Genomic DNA, 16434 nt, shown 5'->3' with positions numbered 1-16434 from the left:
TATCCAACCTAAACCTCCCCCTCTGCAACTTGAGACCATTACTCCTTGTTCTGTCATCTTCTACCACTGAGAACAGTCTAGATCCATCCTCTTTGGAACCCCCTTTCAGGTAGTTGAAAGCAGCTATCAAATCCCCCCTCATTCTTCTCTTCTGCAGACTAAACAATCCCAGTTCCCTCAGCCTCTCCTCATAAGTCATGTGCTCCAGCCCCCTAATCATTTTTGTTGCCCTCCGCTGGACTCTCTCCAATTTATCCACATCCTTCTTGTAGTGTGGGGCCCAAAACTGGACACAGTACTCCAAATGAGGCCTCACCAGTGCTGAGTAGAGGGGGATGATCACATCCCTTGATCTGCTGGAAATGCCCCTACTTATACAACCCAAAATGCCATTAGCCTTCTTGGCAACAAGGGCACACTGTTGACTCATATTCAGCTTTTCGTCCACCGTAACCCCTAGGTCCTTTTCTGCAGAACTGCTACCCAGCCATTCGGTCCCTAGTCTGTAGCAGTGCATGGGATTCTTCCGTCCTAAGTGCAGGACTCTGCACTTTTCCTTGTTGAACCTCATCATATTTCTTTTGGCCCAATCCTCTAATTTGTCTAGGTCCCTCTGTATCCTATCCCTACCCTCCAGCGTATCAACCACTCCTCCCAGTTTAGTGTCATCTGCAAACTTGCTAAGGGTGCAGTCCACACCATCCTCCAGATCGTTAATGAAGATATTGAACAAAACCGGACCCAGCACCGACCCTTGGGGCACTCCACTTGATACCGGCTGCCATCTAGACATGGAACCATTGATCACTACCCGTTGAGCCCGACCATCTAGCCAGTTTTCTATCCACCTTACCGTCCATTCATCCAGCCCAGACTTCTTTAACTTGCTGGCAAGAATACTGTGGGAGACTGTATCAAAAGCTTTGCTAAAGTCCAGAAATAGCACATCCACTGCTTTCCCCTCATCCACAAAGCCGGTTATCTCGTCATAGAAGGCAATTAGGTTAGTCAGGCATGACTTGCCCTTGGTGAATCCATGCTGACTGTTCCTGATCACTTTCCCCTCCTTTAAGTGGTTCAGGATTGATTCCTTGAGGACCTGTTCCATGATTTTTCCAGGGACTGAGGTGAGACTGACTGGCCTGTAGTTCCCTGGATCTTCCTTCTTCCCTTTTTTAAAGATGGGCACTACATTAGCTTTTTTCCAGTCATCCGGGACCTCCCCCGATCGCCATGATTTTTCAAAGATAATGGCCAATGGCTCTGCAATCTCATCGGCCAACTCCTTTAGCACCCTTGGATGCAGCGCATCCGGCCCCATGGACTTGTGCTCGTCCAGCTTTCCTAAATAGCCCCGAACTACTTCTTTCTCCACAGAGAGCTGGTCACCTCCTCCCCATACCGTGCTGCAGAGTGCAGCTGTCTGGGAGCTGACCTTGTCTGTGAAGACAGAGGCAAAAAAAGCATTGAGTACACTAGCTTTCTCCACATCCTCTGTCACTAGGTTCCCTCCCTGAGTTAAATAATAGGGGTAGGTGTGACTGTGCGGTGCTGCCGGCTGGGAGAGCAGCCTGAGGCAGAAGCCTCCAGCTTGCATGATATTCCAGGCAGGACTGAATCTCCATGAGATGAAACTTAAAGAAAAGAATGACCTGGAGTCACTCCCATTCAGTGCTCTAAGAAGTGGATAGCCATGTCTGTCCAGGCCCCCCGATCGACCTCACTGAGGTCTGCCAGCTGAGCGGGACTGAGTCAGACCCCAGCTGGCAGGAGCCAGGGGATGGAGCCCGAGACCGGCAGCGGGCTGAGCCACTCAGCCCACTGCCGGTCTGAGGTTCTGTCCGCTGGCCCTGCTCAGCCCACTGCCTGCCTGGGGTTCCGATCATCCAGGCCGGCAGCAGGCTGAGAGATTCCAGCGGACGGGACCCCAGAAAAAATTCGTGAAACGATTGTCTGCCGGAAGGAGGGAGGGAAGGGAGCCTGAAGACATGTACCCAGAACCACCCTCAACAAAGTTTTTGCCCCATCAGGCATTGGGAGCTTAACCCAGAATTCCAGTGAGCAGCGGAGACTGCGGGAACTGTGAGATAGGTACCCACAGTGCACCGCTCTGTAAGTCGATGGTAGTCGCGGTAGTGAGGATGCACTCTGCCGACTTAATGAGCTTAGTGTGGACATACGCAACAGACTGTATAAAATTGACTTCTATAAAATCAACCTAATTTTGTAGTGTAGACATACCCTTGGTCTCTCCCTTTGTCTCCTGAGAGAACACCCACAGAGCACAAAACAAAGCCTTCCCCCCCAATTTGAAAGTATCTTCTTTCCCCATTGGTCCTTCTGGTCAGGTGTCAACCAAGTTATCTGAGCTTCTTAACCCTTTACAGGTAAGGAGGGATTTTATGCTACCCTTAGCTGTATGTTTATGACACGCTCCCTGTCATAGGTTCCACTCCCACTCTGTACTTTAGGGTACAGATGTGGGGACCTGCATTAGAACCCCTAAGCTTAATTACCAGTTTAGATCAGTATGCTGCCACCACCCACATATTTGAATCATTTGGGAAACTCTGTCTTCCCCCAAAAAATCTTTCCCTCCCCTGGTAGCCTTGAGAGACTCCTCCACCAATTACCTGGTGAACACTGATCCAAATTCCTTGGATCTTAAAACAAGGAAGAATTACTCATCCCCCCACTTTTTTCCCCCCACCAGTCCCTGGTGAGTCCAGATCCAATCCCTTTGGATCTAAAAACAAGGGGAAATCAATCAGGTTCTTTAAAAAAGGCTTTTAATTAAAAAAAAGAAAGGTAAAAGAAAAAAAAAACCTCTGGGAGAGATTAGCATACAAGCTACTCTCACAGACAACAGATTCAAAACGCAGATGATGTTCCCCTGGGCAAAATTTAGTACACAAAAGAATCCCCAATTTGATTATTCCTCTAATGCAAAAAAGACAAAGTCACACAAAAAAACCCCCATAAACCTATTTATTCTTTTCTAATACTTACTACTCTGATGAGAGACTGGTTCCTTGATCTTTTCTACTCCGGCCAAAACTGAAACTGACTATGACAAAGGGAACTTCCCTCCTTTTTGAAACATTCTCTTCCCCCATTGGTTCCTCTGGTCAGGTGTCACCTAGGCTAGGTGACATTCTTAACCCTTTACAGGTAAAAGAGGCATTAACCCTTAACTATCTGTTTATGACGCACACCCCATATCTCGGACAGTGTTGGATCGCACTGGCTGTGATTTCTCCCTAGAACTTTAGAATAAACAGATTAATAAAACACATGCACCTTTACATATACTACTAATTATGTAAAAACTACAAGATTTTCCACATTTCAAGGACAATTTTAACCAGTTAATTCTGGTAGCTTTTTTCTGGTAGCATAGCTTTTCCAGGGTGTACACAATGGCGTAGCATTCTCTTTCGCTAATTGACCAGTGGCAATATCTGTGCACATCTCTCTAACAGTGATACAGAGAGTGAACAATTTATGAGTTTACCCTGCATAAGTTTTATACAGGGTAAACCGGATTTATTTGCATTAGACCCCATTGGGAGTTGGGCCTCTGAGTGTTAAAGACAGAAACACTTCTGTCAGCTGCTTTAAGGTAAACCTGCAGCTTTGGGGCAGGTAATTCAGGTCTGTGTTGGAGCCGATGGGAGTGTCTGGCTCAGCAACACAGGGTGCTGCGGCCCTGAGCTGGCAGGGAAGTCAGGGGAAGAAGTAGTCTTGGCAATTGGGTAGCAGCTCCCAAGAGGGTTTCTGTGATCCAAGCCGTCACACGTGGATCAATGTCTACAGTTACACTGGCACCTCTATGCCCCTTTCAATGGACTTGGCTCAGTGAGTGGTGAGACTTTCCTCTTCCCCACCCGTCCCTGAGGCTAGAAAAAGACCTCCCCCCGTCCCCATGACCTGACTTTTACACAGTGATAAAATCAAGTTACCCTCTGCCGTGGCTAGTTACCACCTTGTCCATGTTAGTTTGATCAAAACATCTCTATCCATCACCCTGTCATCCTGACCTTGTCTTTAGGAGTGAGTAATTTTTTCCCTTTCATCATCTTTGGGGAGTATGTTTACACCATAACCCTGTATCAGGGTCTTCTGGTATTACTCTTCTGGAATGTGTTTATGCAAGTGCCAGTGCCTAGCACTTCTCATGAATGTTTGTGTTTTTGCAACACCAACCACGCGTTTGCCAGGTTCATGTTCCGGACAATGAACCTGCAAGCACAGTGACAAAAGGGACTAATGAAGGTTTCACAGGCAAGTACATGTCTGGCATTCAGTTTGAGTGCTTCACTTTGCAAATTTTAACTTTCTTTTTGATTCATAGCTGTATTGATTTAAAGGCCAGAAGAGAGCATTAGATTTAGTCTGACCTCCTAGGTAACAAACACTATAGAATTTAAAGCAATTCCTCCTGTACTTCATCTGAACTTGTGTTTGGCTAAAGCATATCTTCCAGAAAGGCATCCAGTTTTGTTCTGAATACTTCAGGAGGTGGAGAATCTTCTGCTTCCTTGGGAGTTTGTTCCAATGTTTCATCAGTATTACTGTGAAAAATGTCTGCCTTACATCTAATAGGAAATTATCTGGCTTTAACTTTCATCCATTGGTTCTTGTTATGCCTTTCTCCACAAGATTAAGAAGGCCTTTAGTGTTCTTTCTTGAAACTACAAGCTGGGTCTGGTGGAAATGCCCATAGTTCACTGCCCGGTTCCCTGGTGGCTTCTGTTAGTCCTGTCATGCAGATTGTCCCAGGGCTGGGTACCCTAGTCTTCTAGGATCTGCAGCTCTGGTGCAGCCCTGCCAATGGTTTCAGGCTGTCTGCCATGGGACAGGATCCTGAAAGTCCTGGGAGTCCCAGCTCTAACCAAGGCTCAGCTCCAGGGTTTTCATTGGGGATCCTGGAAGTGCTGGGATGGGTTCTGGTGTCCCAGGGTCTCTGGCTCTGGGGCAGCCCTGCCTCGCAGAATGTCCCAACCTTGGCTATTTGCCTATTTAGGTTACCAGCTGGCCAAGGAGTCTGGGAGCCGGGGGGTCCCCAGTCCAGGGCAGGCCACATGAGGAGGCTGCCCCAGAGCCCCAGCAGTGGCGGTGAGAAATTGACATGCTTGTCCTGATGCTAACAGTGGTGAAACTGACAAGGATGTCAGTATCACTCTGCATCTGTTGGGGGTCGTGGGAGCACAAATTTCATGTTGGATACACACACCATGGATCACCCTAGCTGTTTTTGCACCAGCATCACACTGGGAGCTCACGTTCAATTCTTTATCTACTATGACCCCTGCGAAGAACATGGGCTATATCTGTATTTCTGTGAATATTATGTGCACTTCACTCTCTTTTACTGCTATTTTCACATTTCCTACCAGGGTTCAAAGGGCAACCCCCATCTGAGCTACAAACATGTTGCAGGACAGCAGCCAGTGGTTTCATAGAACCCAGTTACTGGTACTTAACTGACTATACAGGTGTTGGGACTTTTGAACTTTTGCATCTGGCCAAGCTGAGCACAACCCCCCCTTCCTTTGGATGGGCCCATCAGGTGGGAAATCTTAAACAGAGAGCTTGGGAATTGTTAACAAGGGAGCCCTGATGAACAGGGGGAATGAGGCAGGGTCTGCAGGGAAGGAGACTGAAACACAATCCCCAGACGCAGGAGTTCCTGGGATAAGCTAAGTCAGCCCAGGTTGTGAGGGAAAGCTGAGCTTTAGGAAAGACATAGCCCTGCGGGCCTTCACTTGCTTTATTCTTTTCTTTGTGATTGCTGTGTTCCTATGGATAAATAAAAAATAATATTGTCCTGGGTCTGGTACTATTCAATATTTTTGTAAATGACTTGTATTATGGAGTAGAGATACACTTACACGATTTGTGGATGACATGAAGCTGAGAGGGGTCACAAGCTCTTTGGAAGGCAGTGTTAAAATTCAGAATGATCTTGATAAACTGGAAAATTCGTCTGAAATCAGTAAATTGAAATTCAGTAAAGACAAGTGCAAAGCATTAGACTCAGGAAGGTAAAATCAAATACAAAAAACCCCAAAATAAGGAATAACTGACAAGTCAGAAGTTCTGCAGAAAATGATCTCGCAGTTATAGTGGATCACAATCTGAAAAGTTGTGATGCTGTTGTGGAAAAGGGAAATGTCATTCTGAATTGTATTAACAAGAATGTCATATGTAAGACACAGGAGGTAATTGTCCAACTCTACTTAGCACTGATGTGGCCTCAGCTGGAGTCTTGTGCCCAGTTTTGCTCATCACTGTTTAAGAAAGATAAGGACAAATTGGAGAATGTCCAGAGGAGAGCAACAAACAGAGTAAGAGGTTTAGAAAACATGATCTATGAGGAAATGTTGAAAGAATTGCACATTTTAAGTTTAGAGAAGAGAAGTCTGGGAGGTGAACTGATAACAGTCTTCAAATAACTGAAATATTGTTTGTCAATTGTTGACCATATCCACCAAAGGTAGGACTAGACATAATCATCTTAGATCCAGCAAAGGAGATTCAGATTAGATATTAGAAAAAATTTCTAACTATAGCAATAATTAAGCACTGTAACAGAGTATGTAGGGAGGATATGTAATCCACATCATTGGTGACTTTGCAGAACAAGTTAGACAAACATCTGTTGGGTTGGCCTAGGTATACTTACACCTCCCTTGGTATGAAGAGATAGACTAGATGACCTCTTGAGGTTCCTCTCAACCCTACATTTCTATTATTCTGTGCTTTTATCAGCTATTCAGGCCTGCTGATGTAAAAAAAATGTTGATTCCCGGTAAATGACATTTAACATGCTCCTTAGGTACCAATAGATTGGAGAGAGATTCATCTTCTTCACAGGATATGTATAGACATCCTGCTGCTGTCCAAAACCAGAAATGTGCATTGAACGCTTCTGCCTTTTCTGCATCATTATTAACAATTTTACCATCTCCATTTCTAATGAGCCTACTACATTGTTAGGATTTGTTTATTTGTTCCTAATATACTTAAAGAACTGCTAATTTTTCATAGTCCTCCCAGTCACAAGTTTATCCTGATGTCTTTAGCTTCCCTTATCAGTTTTCTTCATATCCTAACTTCTAATGTATATTGATTTGCTCTAATTCCCACTTTTTCCATTTTAATGCATTTTTATTTCTATTGATGCCTTCACTTTTAGGCAAAATTTTATACCAGTGGAGCACCCCAACTCCCAAAGCCCCCTTTATAATTTTCAGCCTTCATTGACTTTCTAGGACACATTAAGCCCCGGCTGGTTGGAGGAGACAGTGCCTGCTCAGGACGTGTGGAAATAAAACATGGAAACACATGGACCACAGTCTGTGATCCACACTTTGATCTCAAAGTTGCCAATGTTATCTGTAATGAACTTCAGTGTGGAATAGCTGTATCTGTCCCAGGAGGAGGTCACTTTGGAGAAGGACAAGGGTTGATATTGACTGAAGAATTCCAGTGTGTGGGGAATGAGTCTCTCCTGTTCTCCTGTCCCAGGATATCACAAGTGAATCAGAGATGCTCACACACAAATGATGCTGGTGTCATATGCTCACGTAAGAATTCAGCTCAATGTCTTTAAAATCCCAGTTCTGTGTATTCTAGATTAGGGTGAAGCAAATGTACTGATCTCACTGTGTAGGGAGCGGGGTTTAATAGGTTGGATCAAAACCCCAAACAAGCCAAGATAATGAGAAAGGGATCAAATGCCCCATGACTTTCCTTTCTTTAACTATTTGCTATAAAAGAGTTCCAAGGCTCGCTGTCTAAACCCCTTCTCTCTTCTCCTCAGAGTACACAGGTTTCCGGCTGGTGAACGGCAGCACAGCGTGCTCAGGGAGGGTGGAGATCCAGGTTCTTGGTGCCTGGGGAACCCTCTGTGACTCACGCTGGGATTTACCGGATGCCAACGTTCTCTGTCGTCAGCTCGACTGCAGGTTTGCTGTATCGGCTCCAGGAAAAGCATATTTTGGGAAGGGAACTGGCTCTGTCTGGACAGACACATTTCACTGTAAAGGGACTGAAAACCATTTGGGCCATTGCCCTGTTACTGCCCTGGGCGCCTCTCTGTGCTCACACGACAATGATGCCAGTGTGATTTGCTCAGGTAAGTGCAGGAGAGATGCTGGATTAAGGACACCTGCCCCTCATTGTGTGACACTGGCCCCCAGAGCAGGGAAACCTCAGGACACACAAGGGGAGGAGGAGCTAGATCCTAAACCATGTATAATAATAGTAAATGTATTAAAGATAAAATCAAATAATATCTCACAAAAGAATAGTCGTGACCTGGGAAAGCCCTGGATTCTCCAATAAAAACATCAGCAACTCTGTCCTTATGCAGGCCAGCGGAGCAGGGGCAGCACTTTGTCCTTCAGGTTACATAAATGTCACCAACTCATTGTCCTCAGTCTTCTCCAATAGTAATTAGAGGTGGAGCTGGTGGTGACTCCCAATATGAAGGTTGCTTCACACTTTTTAGTATAAAATATTCTCAGCACCTTCTTCAGACGCTCTCGCGCTTTCCTTGATTGCTGCAGCCTTTGCAATTTGGGAAGGGGTCAATGCTGGGGCCAGGGTGGTGCCCTCTACTAGTGCAAGGAGATTCCTTCCAGGTTTGGCTCAATTATAAACTGCTGAAAATCACCATTTCCCTTCTCTCTCGTGAGTTCCTGAGGGCATTTTCGGTATGACACCACAGAGAAAGTAGTGCTTTCATGCACTTAGCTTTTTATTTTTTTTTTTTACTTTTTAACACCTTCCCAGTTGAAAAGACTCAAAAGGTTTTTTCCCCTGATTTCTTACTTATATGCTTTTTTCTAACTTTTTACAGTGGAAGAAAAGTTGAAAAATAGAAAGAGGGACAACTTGTAAATCCAAAAACTGGAAAGGGAAATTGAATGTTTCATTCTCCAAAAGTTTAAATGAATCAACATTTTAGTTAGAATCAAAACAAAAATTCTCATTCTATTTTCACATGCCAGTAAAAATTGAAATACTGCATTCAAAACACTTCACAGGAAAAATATTGGGTTGTCGACCCTCTCTAATATTTACCTTTTATAAAAAACAAAACAAACAAACAAAAAAAAAACATTATTTAGTTTATTTAGTCAAAGCCCAAGACACAAGAATTAGAAAATACCAGAGTTAAAGTTACTTATGTAATGTTAATTCAGCCCCCGCGGCCTCCCTTGAGCATATACATTATGATATAGTCTAATTGCATGCACATGTCCTATTATTCTCACCCACCTATCCCCAGCACCTGCCTGCTTCAGTGCACAGGAAGGTTGGTGTTCAGGGGATGGAGGAGCTGTTGAATATGGGCTTGGCTACACTTGAGAGTTGCAGCGCTGGGAGTTACAGCGCTGGTCGTACAGCTGTGTAGGGAAAGCGCTGGTGTGTGGCCACACTCACAGCTACCAGCGCTGCAGTGTGGCCACATTTGCAGCACTGTTGGAAGTGATGCATTATGGGCAGGTTCCAAGCGTTCAAGTGGCAGCAACGTGCTTCTCAAAAGAGGGGGGTGGGGTGTAGTGTGACAGGGAGTGGGGGAGAGAGAGAGAGTGGATATTTGGAGCAGACACTGTGTATCAGCTTCCTGCCTTGCAAAATCAGAAAATTTTCCTGACCCCTTACTCTTAACTGCAAACAGCCTGCAGACCAGAAAAGCAGCTGTTTCTCTCGTCAAGCAAACACTCATCCCCCTGTCTGCCTCATTCACAGGGGTTATCTCATTTGATTGTTCACAGTCAGTTACAGATTGATCACAGCAAACAGGAGCTGTGTTTGTTTTTTAGATAAGCAGCTCCCAGAGCCTCGGAGCCTCGAGTTCACAACAAAACAAAGAGAGGCTGCATAACAAAACAAAGAGAGTAATTTAGTAAAAAGCATTCTGGGATATCTCCTAATACCCTGGAGGCCAATAACAGCGCTGGTGTGTGGCCACACCTGACGAGCAGCGCTGCATTACCAGTGCTGCACTCGTTACACCCCAAGCAGACCAGGTGTACAGCCAGCGCTGCAGCCAGGGAGTTGCAGCGCTGGATGTGCCTTGCAGGAGTGGACAGTTACTAAGTTGCAGTGCTGGAAAGCCTCCACCAGCGCTGCAACTCTCAAGTGTAGCCAATCCCTATGTCTTTTTATCCTCATCATTTAACATGTGACCCATGGCCTTATTCACTCTACATACCGTACAAACACTGCACTGAATACAGAATTATTAATTTCTTCTTTGGCTTTTCTATGGTGCTTGTCACCATACCATCAGAGTGCACCACAAACATTAATGAATTTGTCTTCATAACACCCCAGCAGATAGCAGACGCTTATGATGCCCATTTCAAAAGTGACTTAGACACTTAGAAGCCCAAGAATAACTTTTTCAAAAGTGCCTAAGTGACTTAGGGACTTAAATCCCATTGTATCCAGTAATGTAGGAGCCCAAGAACCATGCAGACTTCTCCCTCTTCCCTCTTGCTGCCTAAGTCACTTCTGAAAATGATACTTAGGCTCCTACATCATTTATCGGCTTTTGACAATTTTACATATAATGATTATACCTACAATTCCAAACTTGGGGTGATTGGGCAGCAACCTGAGACCCTCAGGGCCTGATTCTTCAGAGTACTCACCATTTCTGCAGAGCTTTGTGTGTTCAAAGTACTGTCCAGACATTAATAAACCCTCACCAAACTCCAGGGAAGCGGGTGGTACGTATTATTATTAGCTCCATTTTACAAATGGTGAAACTGAGAGAGAAAAGCAAAGTGGCTTGTCCAAGGCCACCCAGTGAGTCAGCAATGGAGAAAGAATAAAACAAAGTGTTTTGACTCGCAGCCCTGTGCTCGTTCCCCCCGACCACACTGCCTGACTGCAGAAGAGCTGAGCAGCTACATGTTCCCTTGACCTAGTTATATTGATGGCTAGTTATCTTAGGTGCATGTACATGAACGCAAGAAGCCTGGAAAACAAGCAGAAAGAATTGGAAGTCCTGGCACAGTCAAAGCACTATGATGTGATTGGAATAAGGGAGACTTGGTTGAGTAGCTCACATGACTGGAGCACTGTCATGGATAGGTATAAACTGTTCAGGAAGGACAGGCAGCGGAGAAAAGGTGGAGGAGTTGCACTGTACCTAAGGGAGCAGTATGATTGCTCAGAGTTCTAGTATGAAACTGGAAAAAAGCCTGTTGAGAGTCTTTGGGTTAAGTTTAGAAGCGAGAGCAACAAGGGTGATGTTGTGGTGGACGTGTGCTACAGACCACCGGACCAGGAGGATGAGGTAGACGAGGCTTTCTTCAGCCAATTAACTGAAGTTTCCAGAAACCAGGCCCTGGTTTTAATGGGGGACTTCAATCACCCTGACATCTGCTGGGAAAGCAATACAGGGGTGCACAGACAATCCAGGAAGTTTTTGGAGAGTGTTGGGGACAACTTCCTGGTGCAACTACTGGAGGAACCAACCAGGGGCCATTCTCCTCTTGACCTGCTGCTCACAAACTGGGAAGAATTGGTAGGGGAAGTAGAAGTGGGTGGGAACCTGGGCAGCAGTGACCATGAGATGATTGATTTCAGGATCCTCACAAAAGGAAGAAAAGAGAGTAGTAAAATATGGATCCTGGACTTCAGAAAAGCAGACTTTGACTCCCTTAGGGAACTGATGGGCAGGATCCTCTGGGAAGTTAATATGAGGTGGAAAGGAGTCCGGGAGAGCTGTCTGTATTTTAAAGAAGCCTTATTGAGGGTGCAGGAACAAACCATCCCGATGTGCAGAAAGAATAGCAAATATGGCAGGTGACAAGCTTTGCTTAACAGTGAAATGTTGAGTGAGCTTAAACACAAAAAGGAAGCTTACAAGAAGTGAAAACTTGGACAGATGACTAGGGAGGAGTATAAAAATATTGCTCGAGCCTGCAGGGGTGTAATCAGGAAGGCCAAAGCACAACTGGAGTTGCAGATAGTAAGGGATGTGAAGGGTAACAAGAAGGGTTTCTACAGGTATGTTAGCAACAGGAAGAAGGTCAGGGGAAGTGTGGGAACCTTCATGAAAGGAGGAGAAAATCTAGTGACAGATGATGTGGAAAAAGCTGAAGTACTCAATGCTTTTTTTGCCCCGGACTTCACAGACAAGGTCAGCTCCCACACTGCTATTCTGGGCAACACAGTATGGGGAGAGGTAACAGCTCTCAGTGGTGAAAGAACAGGTTAAGGACTGTTTAGAAAAGCTGGACATGCTCAAGTCCATGGGTCCAGATCTAATGCACCTGAGGGTGCTGAGGAATTGTCTGATGTGATTGCAGAGCCATTGACCATTATCTTTGAAAACTCATGGTGATGGGGGGAGGTACTGGATGATTGGAAAAAGGCAAATATAGTGACCATCTTTAAAAATGGGGAGACGGAGAACCCAAGGAACTACAGACCAGTCAGCCTCACCTCAGTCCCTGGAAAAATCATGGAGCAGATCCTCAAGGAAACCATTTTGAAGCACTTGGAGGAGAGGAACGTGATCAGGAACAGTCATCGTGGATTCACCAAAAGCAAGTCATGCCTGACCAACCTGATTGCCTTCTATGATGAGATAACTGGCTCTGTGGATATGGGGAACGCGGTGGATGTTATATATTTTGACTTTAGCAAAGCTTTTGATATGTGGTGGGGTGGTCACCCCACTCCAGCTTGGAAAGGGTTAAAAGTCAGCCCTTGGAGAGGGCTGGGGCTGAAAGCAGTCAAGGGAGGCTAATTGGGTAGGCAGCCACAGGTGTGGCCACACCCAATTAGGGTCCAGCTGGCCCTGATAAAAGGGTTTGGAGCTAGGCAGGTGGAGTCTTACTCCACTGGTGGAGTGGGAAGGACCTGGCTGCTGGCTGGAGAAGGGTATCTCAAACAGAGTAGTGCTGGAGAGGACAGGCAGAGCTGGGGAGCTCTGGCCAGGCAGCCGGTATCAAGCGGAGTGACCCAGGGTCAGTCCTGGGGCCAGTTTTGTTCAACATCTTTATTAATGATCTGGATGATGGATGGATTGCACCCTATGAAGTCAGTGGCACAGGCAGGAACAGAACTGAGCTCTACTGAATGACAGACACCGCTCTTAATAAGATCATTCTAGTTCTTCCTGTGTTCCCCTGCTCCTTCTCTACAGGTCTTCCAGTTTCTAAAGTGAATGAGGCAGGGGTCGCACAGGCAAGAGCCAGATGCTGCACAACCCTGATTTATCCATCCTGGGCACTGAAAGTGGCCAGGGCCCTGTGGGAAAAATATTTCACTAGAAAACTTATTTTTAATGGCCAGCCAATCTGGTTCTCTTGTGGCTAAATGGAGCCCGTCTTCTGGGTCTATAGATCCGCAGAATTTTAAGAACAGGAAGAACTAGAACCCAAAGAGGCCATTGTGATCATCTGCTTCTCCCCTCACCAAAGGGACCCCTCCTGCTGAATGAAGTTGCAGCTCCCCTCTCTGCCCCGTCTTCTCATCCATGTACAGTCTCCACAGGGCTTCTTGCCTGGCTGGAGCTGGGGTCCTTACAGAGAAACCTACTGCAGAAGCCCTGGATTTCAACATTCTTCCTAATAATGGACACGTAGCTTCCAGGACTGACTCCCACAGAGACCAGAGTCACTGGTGCCGTTACACACCATGACTAAGCCTATAAGGCCCTGTCCAGCACTCACAACAGACATCTACTCTCCTCTTTACAGCTGATACCTTTGTACCTTGGGGGCAATTCACCTCATAGCTCTCTTGCTTCTCACAGAGGCTGCTACCACTATTCCTAACTGAATTCCCCACTGCCCTGCCCTGCCTCTCCTAACTAGCTACCCAGCCCATACCCTGGTTCTCAGAGGGAACTCCTCAGCACATGAAGATGCTGATTTCTCCCTACAGTTGCTGGAAGGAGAATCCCTTCTAAGGAAAAACACCTGGTCCCTTCCGTACGAGCTCCCTCTGCTGTGATCCCAACTGGCCTTTCTGAGGGGTGGTGGTACCTAGTTACATCCTTGAGCCTCCTCAGAAAGCCCCAAATCTACTCTTTACTCTCACACTACACTAATGGCACAGCTAGGACAGGAACCCTGGGTGGGACCCGGCTTTCGGGGGGTGGGTAGTGATGGGAGGGGCAAAGGGCGGGGTGCAGGAGAGATCCGTGGATCTGGGGAAGGGACAGGAGGGAGGGGGGATTGCCTCCCTCCACCCCTTCCAGCCAGCCCTTACCACTCAGCAGGCACCCAAAACTGAAGCTGCCCAGGTACACAGGCTGCGGGATGTGCCTAGGGTAACCAGACAACAAATGTGAAAAACTGGACAGGTGATGGGATGTAATAGGCACCTATATAAAAAAAAGTCCCAAGTATCAGGACTGTCCCTATAGAATCAGGACAGCTGGTCAATCTAGGTGCACCCTTTGGGTAAATGGGGTGTCCCGCTGGGACTCGAGCTCCACCCACTCTTCCTGACTCTGGCTTAGTATCCGTCAGCCCAGCCACGTCCCTTTCCTGCCTGAGCCGAAAGCTGATGTCTAGGTCTCCGGCCCCAGCACTAGCCCCGCCCAGACCTGCCCCCACGAAGCACACCCCCCCCCCCAATCGGGCTAGCGCTGGAATCAGAGACCAGGGAAACAGTGCATGGCGCTGGCAGGAGAGAGACACGGCCAGGCTGATGGACACCGAGCCGGGGATGGGAGTACTAGCCTGTGGATTCGGGTGGCTCCTGCCCTGATTTGGGTGGGTCAAGATGCTAACTGGGTGGGCCATGGCCTACCTATGGCTACACCCCTCTACTACACTAGCTGCATGCAGGCATTCTCCTGATCCAGTTTTAAGGCTAACTCCTGGATCTGTTGAAGTCAATGGAGGTTTTACCATTGCCGTCAGTGGGGCCAGGATTTCACTCTTAGTCTTGAAATGTTATTTGGCTACCAAGATCCTTGAGCTGTTTGGATCCAGTGCACACACACTTCACCCATCAGGTTGCCATACTAGTACATACTGTACCTGACACAGCCGGTGGGTGCGCCCTCCACTGACTCTGCTGCTTGTCTTTTAACACTGTCAGTCTCTCCTGGCTGCACCTGAGGCTGAACTCGGTGAGTAATTCGTAACTTACCACCTTGCTGTAGGACTCACTGATTCTGAGACACATACAAACACTGAGATTCACATCCCATGGAAGTCACAATATTCACCAATGGAGAACGTCCCCTTCCCTGCCCCACACACAACCTGCTTAGTGTGGTGTGAATTGATCAGCTGGAATCTCACGTTGGATTCAGAGATGACACCACACTTCAGGGGGCAGCTCCAGTCAGAACCCCCAGTGCCTGGAACTATCTAACACTAGGAGCTCCTGCACTGGACCCAGGTGAACCAAGAAAGTTGCCTCCTACTGAGCAAAGATCAGAGGGAACTAAGGGAATTTACCAACGATAACCTGTTCCTGACCACCATGAGCCCTGCTCTTCCCTCGGTCAAACTCCCTCAAGGCAAACTTGCCTAAATCATACATCCGACGAAGTGGGTATTCACACACGAAAGCTCATGTTCCAATACGTCTGTTAGTATATAAGGTGCCACAGGACTCTTTGCTGCTTTTACAGATCCAGACTAACATGGCTACCCCTCTGATACTTGCCTAAATCATTCACAGCCTACCTGCTAAGTGCTTGTGCAGACACCATTCACTGGCTTCCAGGCATTTAAACCTGGATGAAGTGACTACAAACCTCAGTAGCCATTCTACCATCACAAGCAGAGACTATTTTCCCAATCAGTAACCTGCAGGATATCCCTCACTCACTCATTTACAGGGGCTGCTAGAAAGCCCTTCTGTCAAGCTCAGAGTGTTACAATCCTTATAGCACCTTCCACTTATAGATTCAAAAGAATAAGTGTCTTCTGACAGAGGCTGTGCCCTTTAACACTGTGATTGATCACTGGCTTATACCTTCTTATTGAGAAACAGTCCATAATTTCATGCACACTCTGTATTATTTCTAGTGTATAACAGGCAGTGTTATTCAGTGTGTTTTCCATCTCTCCTGAGCCCAGGTCACTCTGAATCACTCAGACTGCTGAATGGAGAGAGCCGGTGTGATGGGAGAGTCGAGATTTCCCTCAGTGGTGTGTGGGGCAGAGTGCTGGATGATCAGTGGAACATGAACGATGCCAGTGTGGTGTGCAGGGAGCTCGAGTGTGGAGTCGCTGAGAAAGTTTATACCCCCCCTAAGTCTGAGCAAGGAACAGGCCCCGTGGGGCTGAGAAGTGTCCAGTGTGCAGGAAATGAGACTCATCTGACTCTCTGTGACAACTCCACATCTGAGACAGCCCAGGCAGGAATTGCTGAGGATGTCGGTGTCGTTTGTTCAGGTGATTCATTTCCAAATCTCACAAACATTTT

General features: G+C 46.6%; 1 protein-coding gene across 1 annotated transcript in view; it reads left to right on the top strand.

The window, feature by feature from the left end:
* Positions 1 to 16434, top strand: part of LOC123355883 (scavenger receptor cysteine-rich type 1 protein M130-like) — a 153056-nt gene that overhangs the window by 21374 nt on the left and 115248 nt on the right. Inside the window, exons 3-5 of the mRNA XM_044998715.1 lie at positions 7278 to 7592; positions 7829 to 8143; positions 16086 to 16403. Of these exons, the coding sequence (XP_044854650.1) occupies positions 7278 to 7592; positions 7829 to 8143; positions 16086 to 16403 (948 nt within the window). The remainder of the gene's footprint in view (positions 1 to 7277; positions 7593 to 7828; positions 8144 to 16085; positions 16404 to 16434) is intronic.

This window comes from Mauremys mutica, chromosome 1, assembly GCF_020497125.1.
Source record: "Mauremys mutica isolate MM-2020 ecotype Southern chromosome 1, ASM2049712v1, whole genome shotgun sequence".
In the NCBI taxonomy this organism is placed as follows: domain Eukaryota; kingdom Metazoa; phylum Chordata; order Testudines; family Geoemydidae; genus Mauremys; species Mauremys mutica.
Note: the sequence above shows the minus strand (reverse complement) of the source record. Positions and strands in the feature narration are given on the sequence as shown.